At 40.9% G+C, this 18,028-nt stretch overlaps 2 protein-coding genes across 2 annotated transcripts in view; one reads left to right on the top strand and one right to left on the bottom strand.

The window, feature by feature from the left end:
• Positions 1–9,354, bottom strand: part of ERH (ERH mRNA splicing and mitosis factor) — a 29,888-nt gene extending 20,534 nt beyond the window's left edge. The window contains exons 1-2 of the mRNA XM_068133506.2: positions 9,202–9,354; positions 3,825–3,912 (exon numbers count right to left, since the gene is read on the bottom strand). Coding sequence (XP_067989607.1) covers positions 3,825–3,912; positions 9,202–9,204 — 91 coding nt within the window. The 5' untranslated portion in view covers positions 9,205–9,354. The remainder of the gene's footprint in view (positions 1–3,824; positions 3,913–9,201) is intronic.
• Positions 9,355–9,940: 586 nt separating this feature from the next.
• The window catches only part of SLC39A9 (solute carrier family 39 member 9), a 49,258-nt gene continuing 41,170 nt past the window's right edge, over positions 9,941–18,028 (top strand). Inside the window, exons 1-2 of the mRNA XM_068133499.2 lie at positions 9,941–10,200; positions 13,924–14,041. Coding sequence (XP_067989600.1) covers positions 10,105–10,200; positions 13,924–14,041 — 214 coding nt within the window. The 5' untranslated portion in view covers positions 9,941–10,104. The remainder of the gene's footprint in view (positions 10,201–13,923; positions 14,042–18,028) is intronic.

Genomic DNA, 18,028 nt, shown 5'->3' with positions numbered 1-18,028 from the left:
CTTTGTATTTTATTGCCATCTCATAGTAGCGGAACTATGATGAAGATGGCAATAAAACCTCAAGGCCGCAACGGGAAAAATGTGACCTATTGACAAGCATATCAGAAATGTGTTTTTCCCTTCACTACCTTATTTTTATTGCTATCTTCAGAGAGAAGATAGGCTTTATGTTGACCAAGCACCAATGTACATAAACCATGCCTTGAACCCTTCCACTTGATTACAGAGCAAACAGAACTCATTGAAAGCTTGCATATACATGAGTGATCAATTAGGAAAGTAAAAATAGCGGCAATACCCCATGTAGAATAAAGCAGTATACTACACCGACTAAAGGTATTCTAAACAGGATCACGGTATTTTAAACCAATTTCAATGGTTGCTAGGAGACAGGGCGGCATGTAGAATCATACTAACATAATCATAAGACTTCAAACAAACAAACAAAAAACTATTAAATCTATTTAACCCCCCCCCCCCCCCCCCCGCATATTCTTTATGGCCCGATTTTTTCATGCCGTGAACAAACTTCGGTACATCACGGGTGATGAAGGTTGTAGTCAATTTTATTCGGAATTGTGTGTGTAGTTTCAGAGAAGAAAGCAAATACCTATTTGGGGGTAGGAAGGGGGGAAGGGTCAAACCTAGGCCCACTTTGACTCCCCCGTAGACCACCGCTTTAGACCCTGATTTTCTTCATTGCGTGAACAAAATTTTGTACATCATGGGTGGTGAAGGTTGTGATCATGTTTCATTGAAATCATGTGTGTAGTTTCAGAGAAAAAAGCAAATACCTATTTGGAGGGGGGGTGGCAAACCTGGACCAACTTTGACCCCCGGTAGACCCCCTTAGACCCCGAGTTTCTTTAATGCCATGAACAGACTTGAGTTACAACAAAGCAAACATAATTTTAGCCAAGTTTGGTCACAATCCCATCAGCAGTTTCGGAGAAGAAGTCACAAGTTTTTACGGACTGATGGCACGCCATCCCATGAGCCTCCCGGAACTACCTTCCAGGTGAGCTAATGAATGAATGATTCCTACTCACTGCCTCAATCTCGGTTCTACTTTGGCTTCTTCATCAACTAGGTTATTAGACAAGTAGACTATGCTCCCCAGTGCCCAATGTACAAGGCATCCACAACGTCCTTTCACCTCAGCAATATACCAATCGATTTTCTTTTCTTTTTTCAGACCCATTGAAAATGTGCGATAGCAACGACTATATGTTGCAAGAAGTATGCTGTCAGGGATGTATTTCATCTTGTCACCCCTCAAATGCTCCGGAAAATGGTGCATATAATTATTACCTCCGCCGCCACCAAAGGTGGACGAAGTTATGTTTTCAGCCTTGTCTGTCTGTCTGTCTTTCTGTGAGCGGGATATCTCAAATTATGGATGGATTCGGATGAAATTTGGTGGACAGGTCGAGTGTGTGACAACGACGAATTGATTAGATTTTGGTGAAGATCCCGAACCAGATTCGGTTTTTCAAAATTTTAATGATTCTTCACAATTGAGAGATGGAGCCAAAACGATATATATAGCACAATATTTCCAAAAGTTAATGACAATTAACTAACCCTAACAAAAATAGGGGAACGAGTTGGTTAGGTGACAAGAACAAGCCGATTCGATTTTGGTTCAGGTCTGAATCCAGATCTGGCCCATCAGTGGGATACAAAACAAACTGTTCAACCTAGCAGAGGTATGCTCTCTACCGAGTGCCGTTCTAGTTACCCTGCGCTCGCGAAGCGAAAAGCGGGGTTAAGCATTCAGTTACGTACGTGTGTGTGTGCCGCACGTGTGCCGTGTGCTGTACGTGTCTGCATTTTAAAATTTCATTTTCTCGGCAACCGTTGGTCCGGTTGACATGAAATTTTCACCATGGGAGCACCTCCTCCAGTATAATATTTTAATGATTATTATGACGCCATAGGTCACGTGGTTCCGGCGCCATCTTGGAAAAACTTCGCACCTCTATATCTCTGAAACCACTCCATGGAAAAAATTATGGCCTGGTTCATTGTCAACTACTCCCCATTGGAAATACGATATGTTAATGATGATGTCACCGGTGCTTTCGTTATGTCATAATTCGACAAATACAACACTTATCCATCCGATCATTATTTTAAAAATTTCAGCAACTGTTGGTCTGATGGACACCAAATTTTCACAATCGGAGCGCCTCCTCCTTTAGAATATTTTAATGATAATCATGATGTCATCAGTCATGTGGTACAGGCGCCATCTTGGAAAAACCGAAAAATGTTGCACCTCCATATCTCCAAAACCGCTGCATGGGAAAAATTGAAACATGGCTCGTTGTAAAGAACTCCATATGGGGAATAGGTGTTGTTAACGATGTCATTGGTGCCATAATTATGACTTCATAATTCGACAGGGAAAACGCTTAGTCTGATCAGTTTGAAATGTATTGAGCGTGATCGATGCAACAATTATATTAGAGAATATAAATTTATGACGTCATCCCTCACGTGGTCTGGCAGACATATTGGATCAAAGAAAAAAAATGTTCAAAAACAGAAGAGTTGGCTCGCAACAAGTTGACTGTGCAGGGTAAGTATTCTATGAATACCATCTAGTTCTGTCATTGGAATGAAGGTGCACAGGCATATCCATTGGATGCATGACCTTTGTGGCATTATTAATGGTATTTGTAATTTAATGTAATAAATGTACATGCAGCAAAACTGAAACTGTATTTGAGATAAATCTAACATCCTTGAGATAAAAGTTACACAGGGGTGACAAGACATTGTGGACACCCTGTGCACAGGATGCTCAAAATATTCTAGCAACGAGATACCAATACGCCATGAAAGGCTTTTTCTTATAAATTATACTATTAAATATAATAAATAAGAAAAAAACTGTGCATTTATATATAGGCCTTTTGGAAAGATGGGAAAAAAAACATTTTTGCTTTGCCTCCTGAGAGGATCTCATTCATAGAATGCGTTTAACATCCCTTGGGCTAGCAGGATAATGAACACACCTTTAAGATCTCTAGCCTGGGTTTGAATATCAGCCCAGTCATAAACTGTTACCCTGGTGTTTCACAAGCATCAACACGTGTGCCATGCAGTAGACAGATGCTAAACTAGACGACCCGTCTGTTAGCAATGGTCGTTGGTGGACGTCAAACACCCCAATGTGTATTTTGTAGGTGAGATATTGCCAGCAACATGGTCAAATTCCAAATTCCTACTTTAACTACAGGAGGCACTGAATCAGCAGAAACAACTGCGATTCCAGCAATGATGCCAAACCAGCAGCCAAGTAGCCAACCTCACAAACCAGCAGCCAACCTCACTCTCTTCAATCCCACTCCACCCTCCAGGTCTTTAAAACAGCTGTTCACCACCATCTCTTATCTTCCCCCATCCAAAACATTGATCTTTTCTATCCCCGCTAATTTCACCCCCAATTCCACGTTTTTGAAATAGTACCAACTTCTGGCCTGGAAGTCCTTGGTGTCCTTGTGTTTGATACTTCTGCCACCCCCCTCCCCCCAGGCCCTCTCCCTCCCACACATCTCCCTGCTCTTAAATGTTGTGTGCCCTCAAGTGTTTGTGTGCTTCCCCTTCTCTTCCGCTCCCTCTTTTTATATATTTTGTTTGTCTGGTTGATTTGTTTGTGAAATAAATGTCAGCTCTTTCACGAGCCTCGATTCAGTATATTAAAAAAAAAGTAAAAAAAAAAAAAGTGCTGCACACAAATTAATTTACAGTTTTTAAAATATATATATATATATATATAATACTGCACAACTAATTTTCATCACTTGCTTGCCCACCTTCCATACACTCGTTGACAGACTCGTAATCGGCATAGGTTCTGCCCTCAGGGCGTTTTGTAGGTTGTACCAGAAGGATGGTGTGCGACTGAAAGCAAAAGACAAACAACAATCACTTGCTTCATCCTTCCATACATGCCACTTAGTTAACATTGATGTCATTACTGCACGAGATAAATAAACGGTCTAAAAGTAATCCCCACCTGTAGGCAAGCCAAATAAAATAATAAAAACATGGGGGCAATACCCTGACACTTACCTGGTTGAATAAATAGTATACTGCACTGACTAAAGGTAATTTAAACCAATTTCAATGGTTGCTGGAAGACAGGGCAGCATATAGAATCATACTAACATAATCATAAGACTTTAAACAAACAAAAAAACAACTATTTTGGGGGGAACCTCCCCCTCCCACCCCATAGACCACCTTAGATCCACTTTTTTTTATTTATGCCAGGAACAAACTTTGGTACAACACGGGTGATTAAGGTTGTGGTCAAGTTTCATCGAAATTGTGTGTGTCGTTTTAGAGAAGAAAGCAAGTATCTATTTTGGGGGTCAAACCTGGACCCACATTGACCCCCGTATACTCGCAGAGGCAGATTTTTTTAATGCCATGAATAAACTTTGGTACATCACGGGTGATGAAGGTTGTAGTAAAGTTTCATCGAAATAGTGTGTGTAGTTTCAGAAGAAAAAGCAAATTCCTATTTTGGGGATCAAACATGGATCTACTTTGACCTGTCACCCCCACTTTGACCTGTCTAAAGGGTACCCTTAGACCCCGATTTTTTTTTAATGCCGTGAACAAGGTTTAGTCACAACACAACAAATATCAGTTGTGCCAAATTGGGTCGCAATCCCATCAGCGGTTTCAGAGAAGTTTCAGGTGTTTATGGACGGACGGACTGACTGAATGACTGACTGACGATGCGCCATCGCATAAACTCCCGTGAACTTCGTTCCAGGTGAGCTAAAAATTGATACGATATTTGGTAATTTCGTTTCAGATATAGCATCATTCCAAGGGAAATGATATATCGCACGTCATTCATGCACTTTCACTGAACAATATTTGAAAAATGTGGGAGTGGAAAATATATACAGAAAAATGAACCCAACCTGAAGCCTCTGCCAAAAAAGAGAATGACGAGAACATTAACTCGTTGCTTTTCTCGACATTTTCCATATACAAAGCTGGACGGACATCGTGTTCACCAAAGTTTTTGGAATAGACGCCTTGAACGCACTGGGGTATCCCATGGACTACAATACTTAAATGCAAATCTTAATTACAGCATTTTAATCGATCCATATGACACCGAAGATAAACTTTGCAGCAGAATGAATTTGTTTTAACAGAGTCAAAGGCTCGTGAAAGTTTGCGCTGACATCACGCATCGAAATGCAGACGTCGGCTAACACCGGGACTTAACTTCATAAAAACTCAGCTGGAGACCATGGGCGGGAGGGGCTGCATATTTAATACAGTCCTCGATGGCCATGGTGGTGTGGTTCACTCCAGCATCACTCTTTTTTTTTTTTTATGGTGGAGGGGTGTTAAGTTCTGAGACTTATTCAATCTCCTCTTTCAGAGCATGCAAAGTACGTTTCATATGTTCAAGCCCAACTACGATGAAGATGGCAATAAAACATCAAGGCCATAACAGCAAAAATTAAGAACTCAAACTTTAACTACTTAAAGTGTATCAAGTCCCCCTGGGACACCCTCGCAATGACTGGATTCACGTTGAGTAGGGTATATACTTATATAGGTTAAAATGAGCAGCTCTGCGAGATCTCTCAGTTTGTGTTTTTGGATGTTTTTTTTCAACCTCGAAAAAAGATAAACCGATTTGAAAGTTTTCAAATCCATTGATCAAAATTTTGAGCTCCACGTATGGGCAGGTGCGTGGTGTTTGACATAAACCCTCGTAATTGCTGCTAGAGATACATCTAGATCCTTCGAATCTCATTTTTTTTGATAGGTATTAAAAAGACAGGCAGAGAGGGGTTTCTTTTCCATGAACCAAACATTGGGTGCCTAATTGGATGGAAATTAGTGGGTGATGAGCATCATTGTTTACATATGTTTGGCTATATCTGAAAGGCTCAAATATCTTAATTTGAAACATATTTTTGAAATTTCGATTTCTAAGGGCTCACTTTAAGTAGTTAATGCAAAATGTACAGTAATACCTTCTTTAATAAAAATTTACAGTAAAATCTGCTTCGTTATAGCATTATAATCGTCTTACTGCTGCCATTCCTTCTTACTGCTGCCCAATGTTGCGGAACCCAACGTCGGCCTCGGTTCCCCTTAGAGGGGGTATTAATCCCCTCTTCTATAACTGACCGACGTGGTCCCTGACTGCCCAGCGACCTCCGGAAAGGCCGGTGGCACAGCCCCGTTCGTACCGCGGACAGATGTTAGTTGCCGAGCGGTTTTAGCAACCGCGGCACGAACTATTAACAGACACTAGACCCGATCCTTGAAGGATTAACTCATTGTCTTACTGCTGCCATGTCGGAGGATTTTATGTCATTATCATTAAACACCAACTCTACATTATAAAACCTACCATATAAAACACAATGTCAGTTTGTGTGTTTGTGCAGATGTCTGTCCCCTTCATCAGGGTAGGTTTTAAAGGCCAATCTTTTAACCAGAATGTGTGTTCACAACAATCTATTGTTGAGGATAAAATAAACTCAAAAAACATTTTCTAAAAAAGAGTAATTACGTCTCTTCTCTTGGAATTGTAGACGGTGGCTTGCAAACAGAGCCTCAACGGTGGCGTACAGAAACGTTAAAAAAAATAAAATACAAAGCGCAGGGAGATGAAATTCGCAGGGAGGCAACGGCGCGGAGTAAAACGAGTGTTCATTTACGTCTGTAGGATGTCTAATAAATGAAAAAAATGATACAAGCACACCTAACACTAGGCCGAGACTTCAGACTTTGGCACACTAGTGTCTGCACCATCGAATAAACCGTTCCAACCCGTCATTTTTGACAGGCCTTTTACTAGTAGTTTAATACATTTTTCATATGTACAGTATCGTTGACGTTAGTGCTCTTACCGATACCCCAATGAAGCGCTCGTATGCCACTCACAAGTGAGCAATGGTGATAGTGTGAACACATCTCCATTAGAACAGTTATAATTATTATATAATATTATATTATATATTTTTATTATATATATATATATATTATATATATATAATTATATAATATATTATATATATATTATATATATATATTATATATATATATATATATTATATATATATTGTATATATATATATTGTATATATATATATATTGTATATATATATATTGTATATATATATATTGTATATATATATATTGTATATATATATATATATTGTATATATATATATATTGTATATATATATATTGTATATATATATATTGTATATATATATATATTGTATATATATATATATATATATATATATATATATATATATATATATATATATATATTATATATATATATTATATATATATATATTATATATATATATATTATATATATATATTATATATATATTATATATATTGTATATATATATATATAATATATATATATATTGTATATATATATATATAATATATATATATATATAATATATATATATATATAATATATATATATATATAAATATATATATAATATATATATATATATAATATATATATATATATATATATATTATATAATATATTATATAATATATTATATATATATATTATATAATATATTATATAATATATTATATATATATTATATTATTATATTATATAAATAATACAGGTATTCCTGTGTTACCAAACAAAATACAAAATATTTCTAATATTTATTTAATGAATGTTATACGTTTTAGGTGACGTGCTCATAAAGCTGACAACACTGACAAGCCCATTTGACCTCCACCTGAGCTGAGCAGTCAACAGGTTACCATCTATGAAACCCTCTTCTCTGCTAATGGAGGCTCGAATACCCCAAGACTGTTTTCCACGAGTCTTCTTCCTCATCTGCATCAATGACCTCTCCGATACCCTGTCCACCTTTCCTTTTTAGCAGACTCCTCCACATTGGAATCTATTTTCCTTCAAGCACCTGTGCTGTTTATACCATCGTGTCAGCGGCTTTCCAATCTATCCTCTCAACCCTGGTACACTTAGTCTTGTGAGGGGACGGTTGTAATCAAGCAGCTTGCTTTTTCAGTTTAGAAAGCTAACTTGACCGAGGATAACTTCCGTAAGAGGTGTGTCCATCCTCAGTCAAGCGAGAATACATCATCTCGTGAATCTCAATACGGAACTCTCCAACCAGTCTCCTTCCTCAAAGTCCATCTTTGGTGTTTGCTCCCCCTCATCCCATCCCTCGCCTAAAAATGTTCCACTGAAGACTCTGTCCAAGATAAAGACAGAATGTCTAAATTCTGTTTTTGCCTCCAAGTCTCATGTACCCAATTGAATAGTCTACTGGACTCCATCCTCCTCATCCAAGAGGTTAGAGAAATTCATCAACGTAGGGGTTTACTGAAATTCAACATATGATATAACACACTTATATGACGTCATATATCCTCAGTAGGGGATACTGAAATTAAACATGGGATATCACCCAGAGATATGACGTCCTATGTCCTCGGTAGGGGAAACGGAAATTCAACATGGGATATCACCCAGAGATATGACGTCATATGTCCGCAGTAGGGGAAACGGAAATTCAACATAGGATATTACAGACAGATATGACGTCATATGTCCTCAGTAGGTCTTGTTATAATAACCTATTGGTGAAATTAAAAAAAATCAACACCAAACAGTCAAAAATGCATTGAATTAAACTGATATAGATGTGATCTGTACATTTATTAATTTTAAATTAAAAAAGACAGCATATAATGCTTCATATGGCTGTAAATATGGGAAAATGGCGGACAATATCTCTTGTAATCTTAATGTTTTGGACAGTTTTAATTTTATTCATACTTTGTCTTCAATTTCTCAATCATCTCGGGCAAATGTTGGACCTTTAGTAATAACCATGTGATTTATAATAATTAATATGTTTGAAATAATCATATACAAATGAAATATAAATTTTCATTCGTCATGAAAACGAAATAATCAAATTTTGTTGGAAAATATGGCAAAAGTGTATAACGTCCAGTCCACATTTTGAAAGCTTAGCAACGCACAGGCCTACACGCCAGGCCTCACAAGCCCACGTCATCTTGCAGGATTCCTCACACATCCTCCACGGACTTTATCGCGGTTAAACATGAGAAAACACCACCACGAACGACCAGACAACGTAAAATGTTCAAATACCATTTTCAGAGGCCAGAAAATGACTAGTTTCTGCAGATGTCACAGTCTAAAGCCGCCCACACTGACCACCTTCAAGTCACAAACGTCGTACAGGAAATTGCAGGAATCCCTCAATCCTTATAATTATATGTGCTCTCTTGCCGTTCCGTTTGAATCCCTTGTCTCGGTCTTAAAACGTGTGAGCTTTAAATATTGTATTTAATAAAATCCAATGAAATGTTAATTGCAAAATGAAGTTGAAGAAATGAAGCTGGGACAACAGCGCGTTATGACAATACATCGCCTTAAAGGCTGCATTTAGGTCAAGTAAAAGACAAATAAAATATGCAGCGCTTATGGTAGCATTAATTAAAGAAAATGGAGGTAATTAAAAGAAACGTAAATAAATAACTCATTAAAGAAAGAGGATTCAAAAGGCATTGATAATCGTGTGTACTATGCACATAAAATTTTCAAGATACCCTCACGGAAATAAATAATTTTATATAAAAAGTGTGTTTCGTTTTCTGCATTTCAATGGCGAATTATTAAGATATAAATTCTTTCCTAATTCTTTTTTTAAACAAAAAGCAGATAAAATATTTAAGGGCGGTGTATAGGCTTCGCGATATCTGCTGATAGTCAATTTATTTTCTGTCTTACAGTAACACAATTTTTCCTGGGTCATTGAGTGTGATGTGGTGCACATCACATGATAAAATAATGGGTTGTAATAATTCCACCAATCAAAGTATGAAACAAACAAAAAGAAAATGAACGTAATGTCAGACGCGTGTAACCGGAAGCGGTAGTCATTGTTTTTGTGAAGCAGAGCTGATTGTGTGAGAGTGGTTGTTCACCGCATTCCAGGGGTGGTCATGCACCAGTGCCAATTTAGCTGTGTGTTAAAACCAGCTTTGGAACATGGATGATTTGCAGAGTGTTATGCTTCTGGCGCTTGCCATGCTCGCAGGCTGCTACGTGGCGGGTTCCATCCCGTTAATTATCGACTTGTCAGAGGCAAGTGGTATAAATGGTCGATGAATGCTCTCGATTGTTGAAATCCAAAATTATTTTACCTTTTATGAATGTACTCTTGGAATCGTTGCTCTGAAAAGTTTTCTTTCGTTCTTTATTTTTGTTTACTTGGTGATTCTGGGGTCAGGGAGTTCACAGGTTCTTCCTTGTGACTGCTCCTGAACTTGCTATAGATATTACAAGGTGTTTCAAAAGAAACGGTACAGTATAAACTTAGCATCTGTGTAGAAAGGTAAGTTTCAGAGAAACTAACATATTACCCATAGGGTGAATGTGTCACCCTTCCCTACCCCCCCCCCCCCCTCCTCCCCACCCCTCCACGCTCCTCACTCCTCCCCACTCCTCCCCACTCCTCCCCACTCCTCCCCACTCCTCCCCACTCCTCCACCCTCCCCACCCCTCCACCCTCCCCACCTCTCCATACACACCTCTTACACACACACACACACACACACACACACACACACACACACACACACACACACACACACACTGTTAGAAAAGAGTTGGACAGATTTGGAGTAGATAAAGAAGGCACTTTGGAATGACTAAGTAGAGGTCAGCTCAACTGGGATGGAGAACGAATCGTTATATAAATGCCAAATGCCCAAGACCAGGGACACTACACCAATGGCTTTAAGAAGATGGCAGGACTGAGTCAATCGACAAGTGCAGATTCGGCAAAAAAGGTAGAAAAGAAAAGTATGAGTCACCTCCTATGAGGATGTAAAAAAAAAAAAAAAACTCATGTCAGAGCAGCAATACATCCAAAGGCATAACAAAGTATATTCAGTAATCCACTCGCACATCTGCGAAAGTCTCAATATCCCAGTTCCAGAAAAGTCGTGTAAACGTGAACCAGAAGCAATCGCTGAAAACACGGAAGTATTTCTCACGTATGACTTGAGGATCCCATCAAGCGTGAACATAGAAAACGAAGCATTGTGACCACATACAGTCCTGAAGTACAATAAAGAAAGGAAGGCATTGCTGATTGAGGAATCAGCCCCCAGCGATATTGGCCTAAACAACGCAGAAATCAAGAAGATGACAAGAAAAGTGAAAAGATACTTGAAGCTGAAGAAAACCAACATTGTACCAGTGATTGTTGGAGCAACAGGAACGATAAAAAAAAAAAAGCGTTACGCCTATGTCCCCCGTCGGTGAAGTGATGTGAGTGGACAAAGTGGAAGACGCAAGGCGGCCATCTTGGATTTTGACGTGGCGACCCAATTTTCAATAGCGTTCTTCCTTATGCGTAGATACACCCACACACCAGATTAGAAGTTAGTAGTTCGTTTATTTTTCAAGATATTTAGCTCACAAGGTTCAGACATACATGGCGGTGGCCACCTTGGATTTTGACGTGGCGACGCAATTTTCAATAGCGTTCTTCCTTATGCGTAGATACACCCACACACCAGATGAGAAGTTAGTAGTTCGTTTATTTTTCAAGATATTTCGCTCACAAGGTTCAGACATATACATATGGTGGCGGCCATCTTGGATTTTGACGTGACGACCCAATTTTCAATAGCGGTCTCCCTTATCCATAGATACACCCACACACCAGATTAGAAGTTTGTACTTCGCTTATTTTTCAAGATATTCTGCTCACAAGGTTCAGACATACATGGCGTCAAACATACATGGCGGCGGCCATCTTGGATTTTGACGTGGGTTGCACCCACACCAAATTAGAATTCGGTCCTTCGCTCACGCACGCACGCACTCACACACACACACACACACACACACTCACACACACACACGCACGGACGGAGGGGAAAACCATAGTCCCCCTTTCGCTCCGCAGTGCGACGGGGGACAATAACCTTACATATGTCTTAAAAACATCCCTGGGAATATTACAAGAAACGAATTGCAGTTGGAAGCTGTCCTAGGCTCGGTGACGATCATCAAAAAAGCCCTTGGACCAAAACTTTGAGAACAAGAAAACTTCACAAACTGGTCCATGAATCATGATCCCTTACTGAAACGGTGGATACTTTGAGACTGAGGACGCTGTTCCACCTTCTGAAACCCACATATGGAGATAACAACTAACGACACACACACACACACACACACACACACACACACACACACACACACACACACACACACACACACACACACACACACACACACACACACACTTTTTACTGAGTAAACTTAAACATGCAATGCTGACAATAGTCAGGTTCACTATGTTTTTTCGTTCAAAATCATGGTAAATTAGCAAACCTATACATTTTTGGAAACGTTATTACATGGAAAATCTGAAAATCAATGTTTACATTTGCCAATTCCGACCAATTCGATTCGACCAATTCGACCAATCGACCAATTCCATTCGACCAATTCGACCATTCGACCAATCGCTTCGATGGATTCGATTCGATTCGATTCGATTCGATTCATCGAATTCGATTCGATCGACCATTCGACCAATTCGATTTGCCAATCAATTTGACCGACCTTTGCTTGTGTGGAACGGACTGTGAAAACGATGCGGACTATATTGTCGGATACGACACACAGGACAGTGATGACGAACTCTAAATGGCATATTCTGTAATCGTGTATGTTTGATGCCATTGACTGCCTGTGTATATTTTGTCATTGACTGCCTGTGTAGATGTGAAGTTATACTGACTGCATGTGTATATATGATTTTGCTGACTGCCTGTGTGTGTTTGGTGATATTAATTATTGTGACACATTTTGATGTTATTAACTGCCTGTACAAAATGATAACATGTATTTGATTATGCAACTTATCGCGAATATAAAGACAGTATTTTGCAATTCAAAACCTTTGATTCGTGTCTTACCATTCCCCATAGCACTAATTTGATACTTTCATTGGATTCCTTGTCCCTGAAAATATAGGTTTAGTATATTTTAAATAGTTTTTAGGGTAATTAGAGGCAGAAATAGAACAAAATATGTATTTTACAGTGGCCATTTTGAAAATCCAAAATGGCCGCCATACAGGTATCTCTCCAAATGTAAACATTGATTTTTAGTTTCCTTATGCTATAGCCTTTCCAAAAATGTATAGGTTTGCTAATCTACCATGATTTTGAACGAAATATAATTTATTGACATCGTGAACCTGACTACAACTCAAACAAAAATCCTCCCCCTCCCAACTCTGGCCCAGCTTTTCTCTCACCCCACCCCCAACCCCAAATCTTCAACCTCCCCCTTCCAAAGGTGTCCCATCTTTACTCTCACCCTCCTCCCGCTCATAAAAGCAAACAGGTATTTCCACATCAAACAGTAGATTATTTAATCAACTTCATGGAACCCCATCATAGTCAAAAATTATAACAAGGACCTGCATGAGTGCTGCTTGAGAGAAAGGGTTCTAAAGGATAAATTCTAAAGTTATAAGCCTTGGTAAAATATTGAAATTGTGGGTGGAGTCAGGTGAACTATCCAACCAATGGGTGGAAATTGCACAGACGCATGCCTGGCTCCTTTTGTATATAGAATATTTATTGTCAGCTAGTGCATACCTCATTTGATCGAGTGAATGATACACGCTGTTAAACAGGCAGACATTTTAATTTTAAGATTAACAAACACTTGAAACATTATTTGTAATTGGTTTATTGCACTGCTACTTTGAAACTCCCTTTTATAAGCAGAATATTTTGAATTGCTTGTAATGGGCATGAGGTTTGCCACGTGCAGGAGAAACTGCGATGGGTCTCTCTACTGGGCGCTGGACTACTCTGCGGCACTGCACTGGCTGTAATTGTTCCCGAGGGCATTCACGCCCTTTACGAAGATTCCTTAAAGAGAATACATGGTGAGGGTTCTACACTTTTGCTTCATTTGTTTTGGTAATAGTACTAGTAATAGTAGTGCATTGATGCCATCTGCATTGAAATATTTGGGATAGGTATGCTGCCATTTTGGGGTGCATGCTGTGCAGTCTTCATAATTTCTGAATTTGATGCCAACCAGATGTTCTTTGAATGGTCCAAAAAGGTGAAAACCACAGAACAGGTCTTGTTGGACCCTCAACCCATCTCCATAAGAGCATCCAGGTCCTTTGAGGACTGGTCGAGGTGGTAACAATTTGAGAGAGAGATGCATTGGTAACCACTTTCTACGAGTGAAACTTGACGTTTAATTGAGAATGAACGACTCTTTCCACTCTTCCAGAAAGTTGTGCATGACCATCGCGTGTCATCACCAATCCATACTTATTATACCGCACCCATCCGAGCTAATGCTGTGTGCGGGTGTGCGCATGTGTGTTACTGTTTTGCTCTCCTTTTTCCTGATCGTTCATTCGCTTGTGTCCAACTGCCCACCTGTCAGTACATTAGCTTTTTTTGTTTGTTTTGTTTTGTTGCTCTCTGTCACCTCGCTCATCACAATCACCTCGAGGCTGTCTAGCCTGCGTTTGAATCCCGACCCAGCTATAAAACTGTCATCGCAGTGTCTCACAGGCACAGCGATTTATCAATGTGTGTGCCATCCCTCGGATGGATGTTAAACGGGCGTCCCATCTTCCAGCATTCGTTGGTGGATGTTAAAGATCCAATGGTGTCCTTCATGAAGAGTAGGTGAGCTAGCCGACAACAACAAACAACAGGCATTTTAAGGCCATTTTCCCTGCTGGAGCGGGGGCTAGCCTTGCGGGCCCCATAACAATCTTCTCAATTTTGCCCTATTTTCTACATCTCCCCTTGTTAACCCCCTTGCCCGCACTTCTTCTTCTTCTTCTTCTTCCACTACCTTTAGCCAAGTCTTTCTCGGTCTTCCCCATACTCGACTTCCTTCTACATTCATTTCCATCACTCTTCTCAACCAGTCACTTTCATCCTTCCTCAACACATGACCAAACCATCTCAAACTGTTTCTCTTCACAGCATCCATCACAGGCTCCATTCCCATCATCTTTCGCAATTCATCATTTGTCTTCCTCTCTCTCAACGATACTCCACACATCCACCGAACCATTCGCATTTCCACCCTTTCCAGCCTTCGTTGCTGCTCTACGTTCATTACCCATGTCTCACTCCCATAAATCATAACACTTCTCACACATGCAGCATACACCTTTCCCTTCAGTTTTAACGACACTCCCCTCCTCGTCAGCATGCCATTCAGTTCCCGAAACTTCTTCCCTGCACATCTCACTCGAGCAACCGTTGCTGAGTCTGATCCACCTTCTCCATTCAGCATGTCTTCAAGGTCGCCAAATGTTTTCACACCTTCCAGCTTCACGCCGTCTTCAACATTTCCTCCATCTGCAGCTCCCTCTGTGCACACCTTACACTTGAATGTAGCTGCCACACTGGTTAATGACCCTCTCAGACCACTACATTTTTGATGAACCCACTCGGCATGCATTGTACATTGAATGGAGTTCACTCTGACACCCTTCCTGCACACAGCACACAGCCACTTACCAGTTCTTTCCACCTCACCACATGCTTTAGCACTTGCCATCACCTTCGTCTTTCCGATATTCACCTTCAGACCTTTTGTCTCCATACATTCCTTCCACTTGTTCATCTTCTCCTTCACTCCATCCATACTTTCTGCATCTCAACACCAGATCATCTGCATACAACAACTCCCACGGTAAACCCTCCTTTACATTCTGAGCCAGCACCTCCATCACAGCTACAAATAATAGTGGACTTAGTACCGACCCCTGTTGCACTCCCATCTTCACCTCAAGCTCACCACTGTTCCCGTCCTTCATCCTTGCAGCTGTGCGCGCTCTTTTGTACATTGCCATCACTACTCTGATCAACCATTCCTCCATTCCTAACTTCCTCAATGCCCATGTCACTACTTCGCGTGGAACCCTATCGAATGCTTTCTCCAGATCGACAAACCCAAGAAACAACTTCTTCCTCTTCTCCATGTACTTCTCCTGCAACTGCCGAACAATAAAAAGTGCGTCTGTCGTTCCTCTTCCTGGCATAAATCCAAACTGCATTTTGTCGATCTTCACTTTCTTCCTCATCCTCCTCTCCAACACCCTTTCCAATACCTTCATTCCATGCTCAAATAACTTTATCGCTCTATACAAGCCATAGTCCAGAGGGTCACCTTTCCCCATGTATAGAGGGACGAGGGTACTCAGTTCCCAATCCACTGGAATGCGGCCTTCTTTCACCACCAGATTACAGATCTCTGTCATTCTCTTCACACCCCAACTTCCCGCTGCCTTCAACTTATCTCCCACAACTCCCGTCGGCCCCCTCGCTTTTCTACTCTTCATTGCTTTTATCGCTTTGTCAACTTCCTTCTCAGTTATCTTCTCTGCCGGTCCTAAAACTGGGTTACTCTCTATGTTGCCGTCCCATTCATTCTCTGCGTTCAACAGCATTTCCATATATATCTTCCATCTTCCTTTAATTCCATCTGTGTCCACAACGATTTGTCCCACTTCATCCTTCAAGCAACTCACTCCCATCACATCCCACCTCTCTTTCGCTATCTGCTTTGCAATCCCGAAATCCGCTCCCTGACCATCTTCCGAATCCAAGCGTTCTCCAAACATATTCCTATATGCCTCCTGCGCCTCTGCTACCTCTTCTCTTTGCAGCCTTCTTGGCTGCCTTGTAACTTTCATGCTCTGCCTTTTCTGCCCCCGTAGCCTTCGCCTTCTGCCACATCTTGAACTTCTTCCTCTTCTCGTCAATCCTCTTTCCAACTTCATCATTCCACCACCATGTTTCCGAGTGCCTCAGTGGTCCTTTTGTCCATCCACATACCTCACTAATGGCTCCCAACACCATGGCCAAATTCAAAATCCCTGCCCTAACCAACAGAGAGCATTGCATTAACGGCACAGTCGTGCTCTCAGCCAATTATGTTACACCACAGCCTTGTGCGGGGCATACGAATGAAGAAGACCTCGCACATTCATGAGCCAAGATCTTGTATCATTTTATATATTGTTATGGAAACGGGGACGGCGCTCCCCTTAGCAAGGGGGGGGGGGGTTAATCCCCCTTCTATTTGCACTGGCCGTCTCCGATCCTGAAGCTACCCCGCTCCCCTGTGGGGTGGGATTGGCCGAGGCGATTGGTCAAGGGATTCCCGTACACCCCCGCCAATCCCTCCACAAGGCAGGTGGGTAACTCCGCTCGAAACCACGGACAAGATGGTATTGTTATGAATTTGGTAATGCAACATCTAGAGCTAGGTAGATCTGAATAGGTAGGTACTCGGCTGTCGTGACAGGGACTCTACATGTAATAAGTTCTTGATGTTTAGGCGGTTGTCGGGGTAAGATGTATGAGTGTGGATCTACCTGGAGATTCGAGTGTTAAATAGTGAGGGGTTAAAGGTAACGCCCCTGTGAGTATCACCTAGTAATCAAACCTTTGTCCTTTATGGCACTGCAAACCACATAAACATTAGTTAGGTCCTTAGCGCAACATTAAATAATCCCCTTTCCCTGACAAGGACTTCGTATTAAATTGACAGGAAACCAGGCCAAAAACACCGCCACGGCTGGCCGCCACCGTGTACACCTCCAAAGGCCTACAAACCGGGCCGGCACGTGTTATGCCAGGACCGCAGGGTCGCGTAACGGGGGAGATGTTAGGAGTCGCATGCCGTAGAGGGCGTGACCGGCGAGCTGGGACCATATGATTGGCTGAGGAGTGCGCGAATGTGACGTCATCGGGGAGAGATATATGCGACGGTCGGACGCCATTTTTCGCGAGTTGAGTCTCTCTGAGTTCGCCAGTTGAGTTGAGTTGAGATCTGATCTCGAGTCGTCCCAGTTCGTTGAACAGTTGAGTAGAGCGTCCCAGTT

Source organism: Myxine glutinosa, chromosome 1 (genome assembly GCF_964187855.1).
Source record: "Myxine glutinosa chromosome 1, kmMyxGlut1.1, whole genome shotgun sequence".
Classification (NCBI taxonomy): Eukaryota; Metazoa; Chordata; class Myxini; order Myxiniformes; family Myxinidae; genus Myxine; species Myxine glutinosa.
The sequence above is the reverse complement of the archived record's forward strand: the minus strand, read 5'-3'. Positions and strand labels throughout refer to the sequence as shown.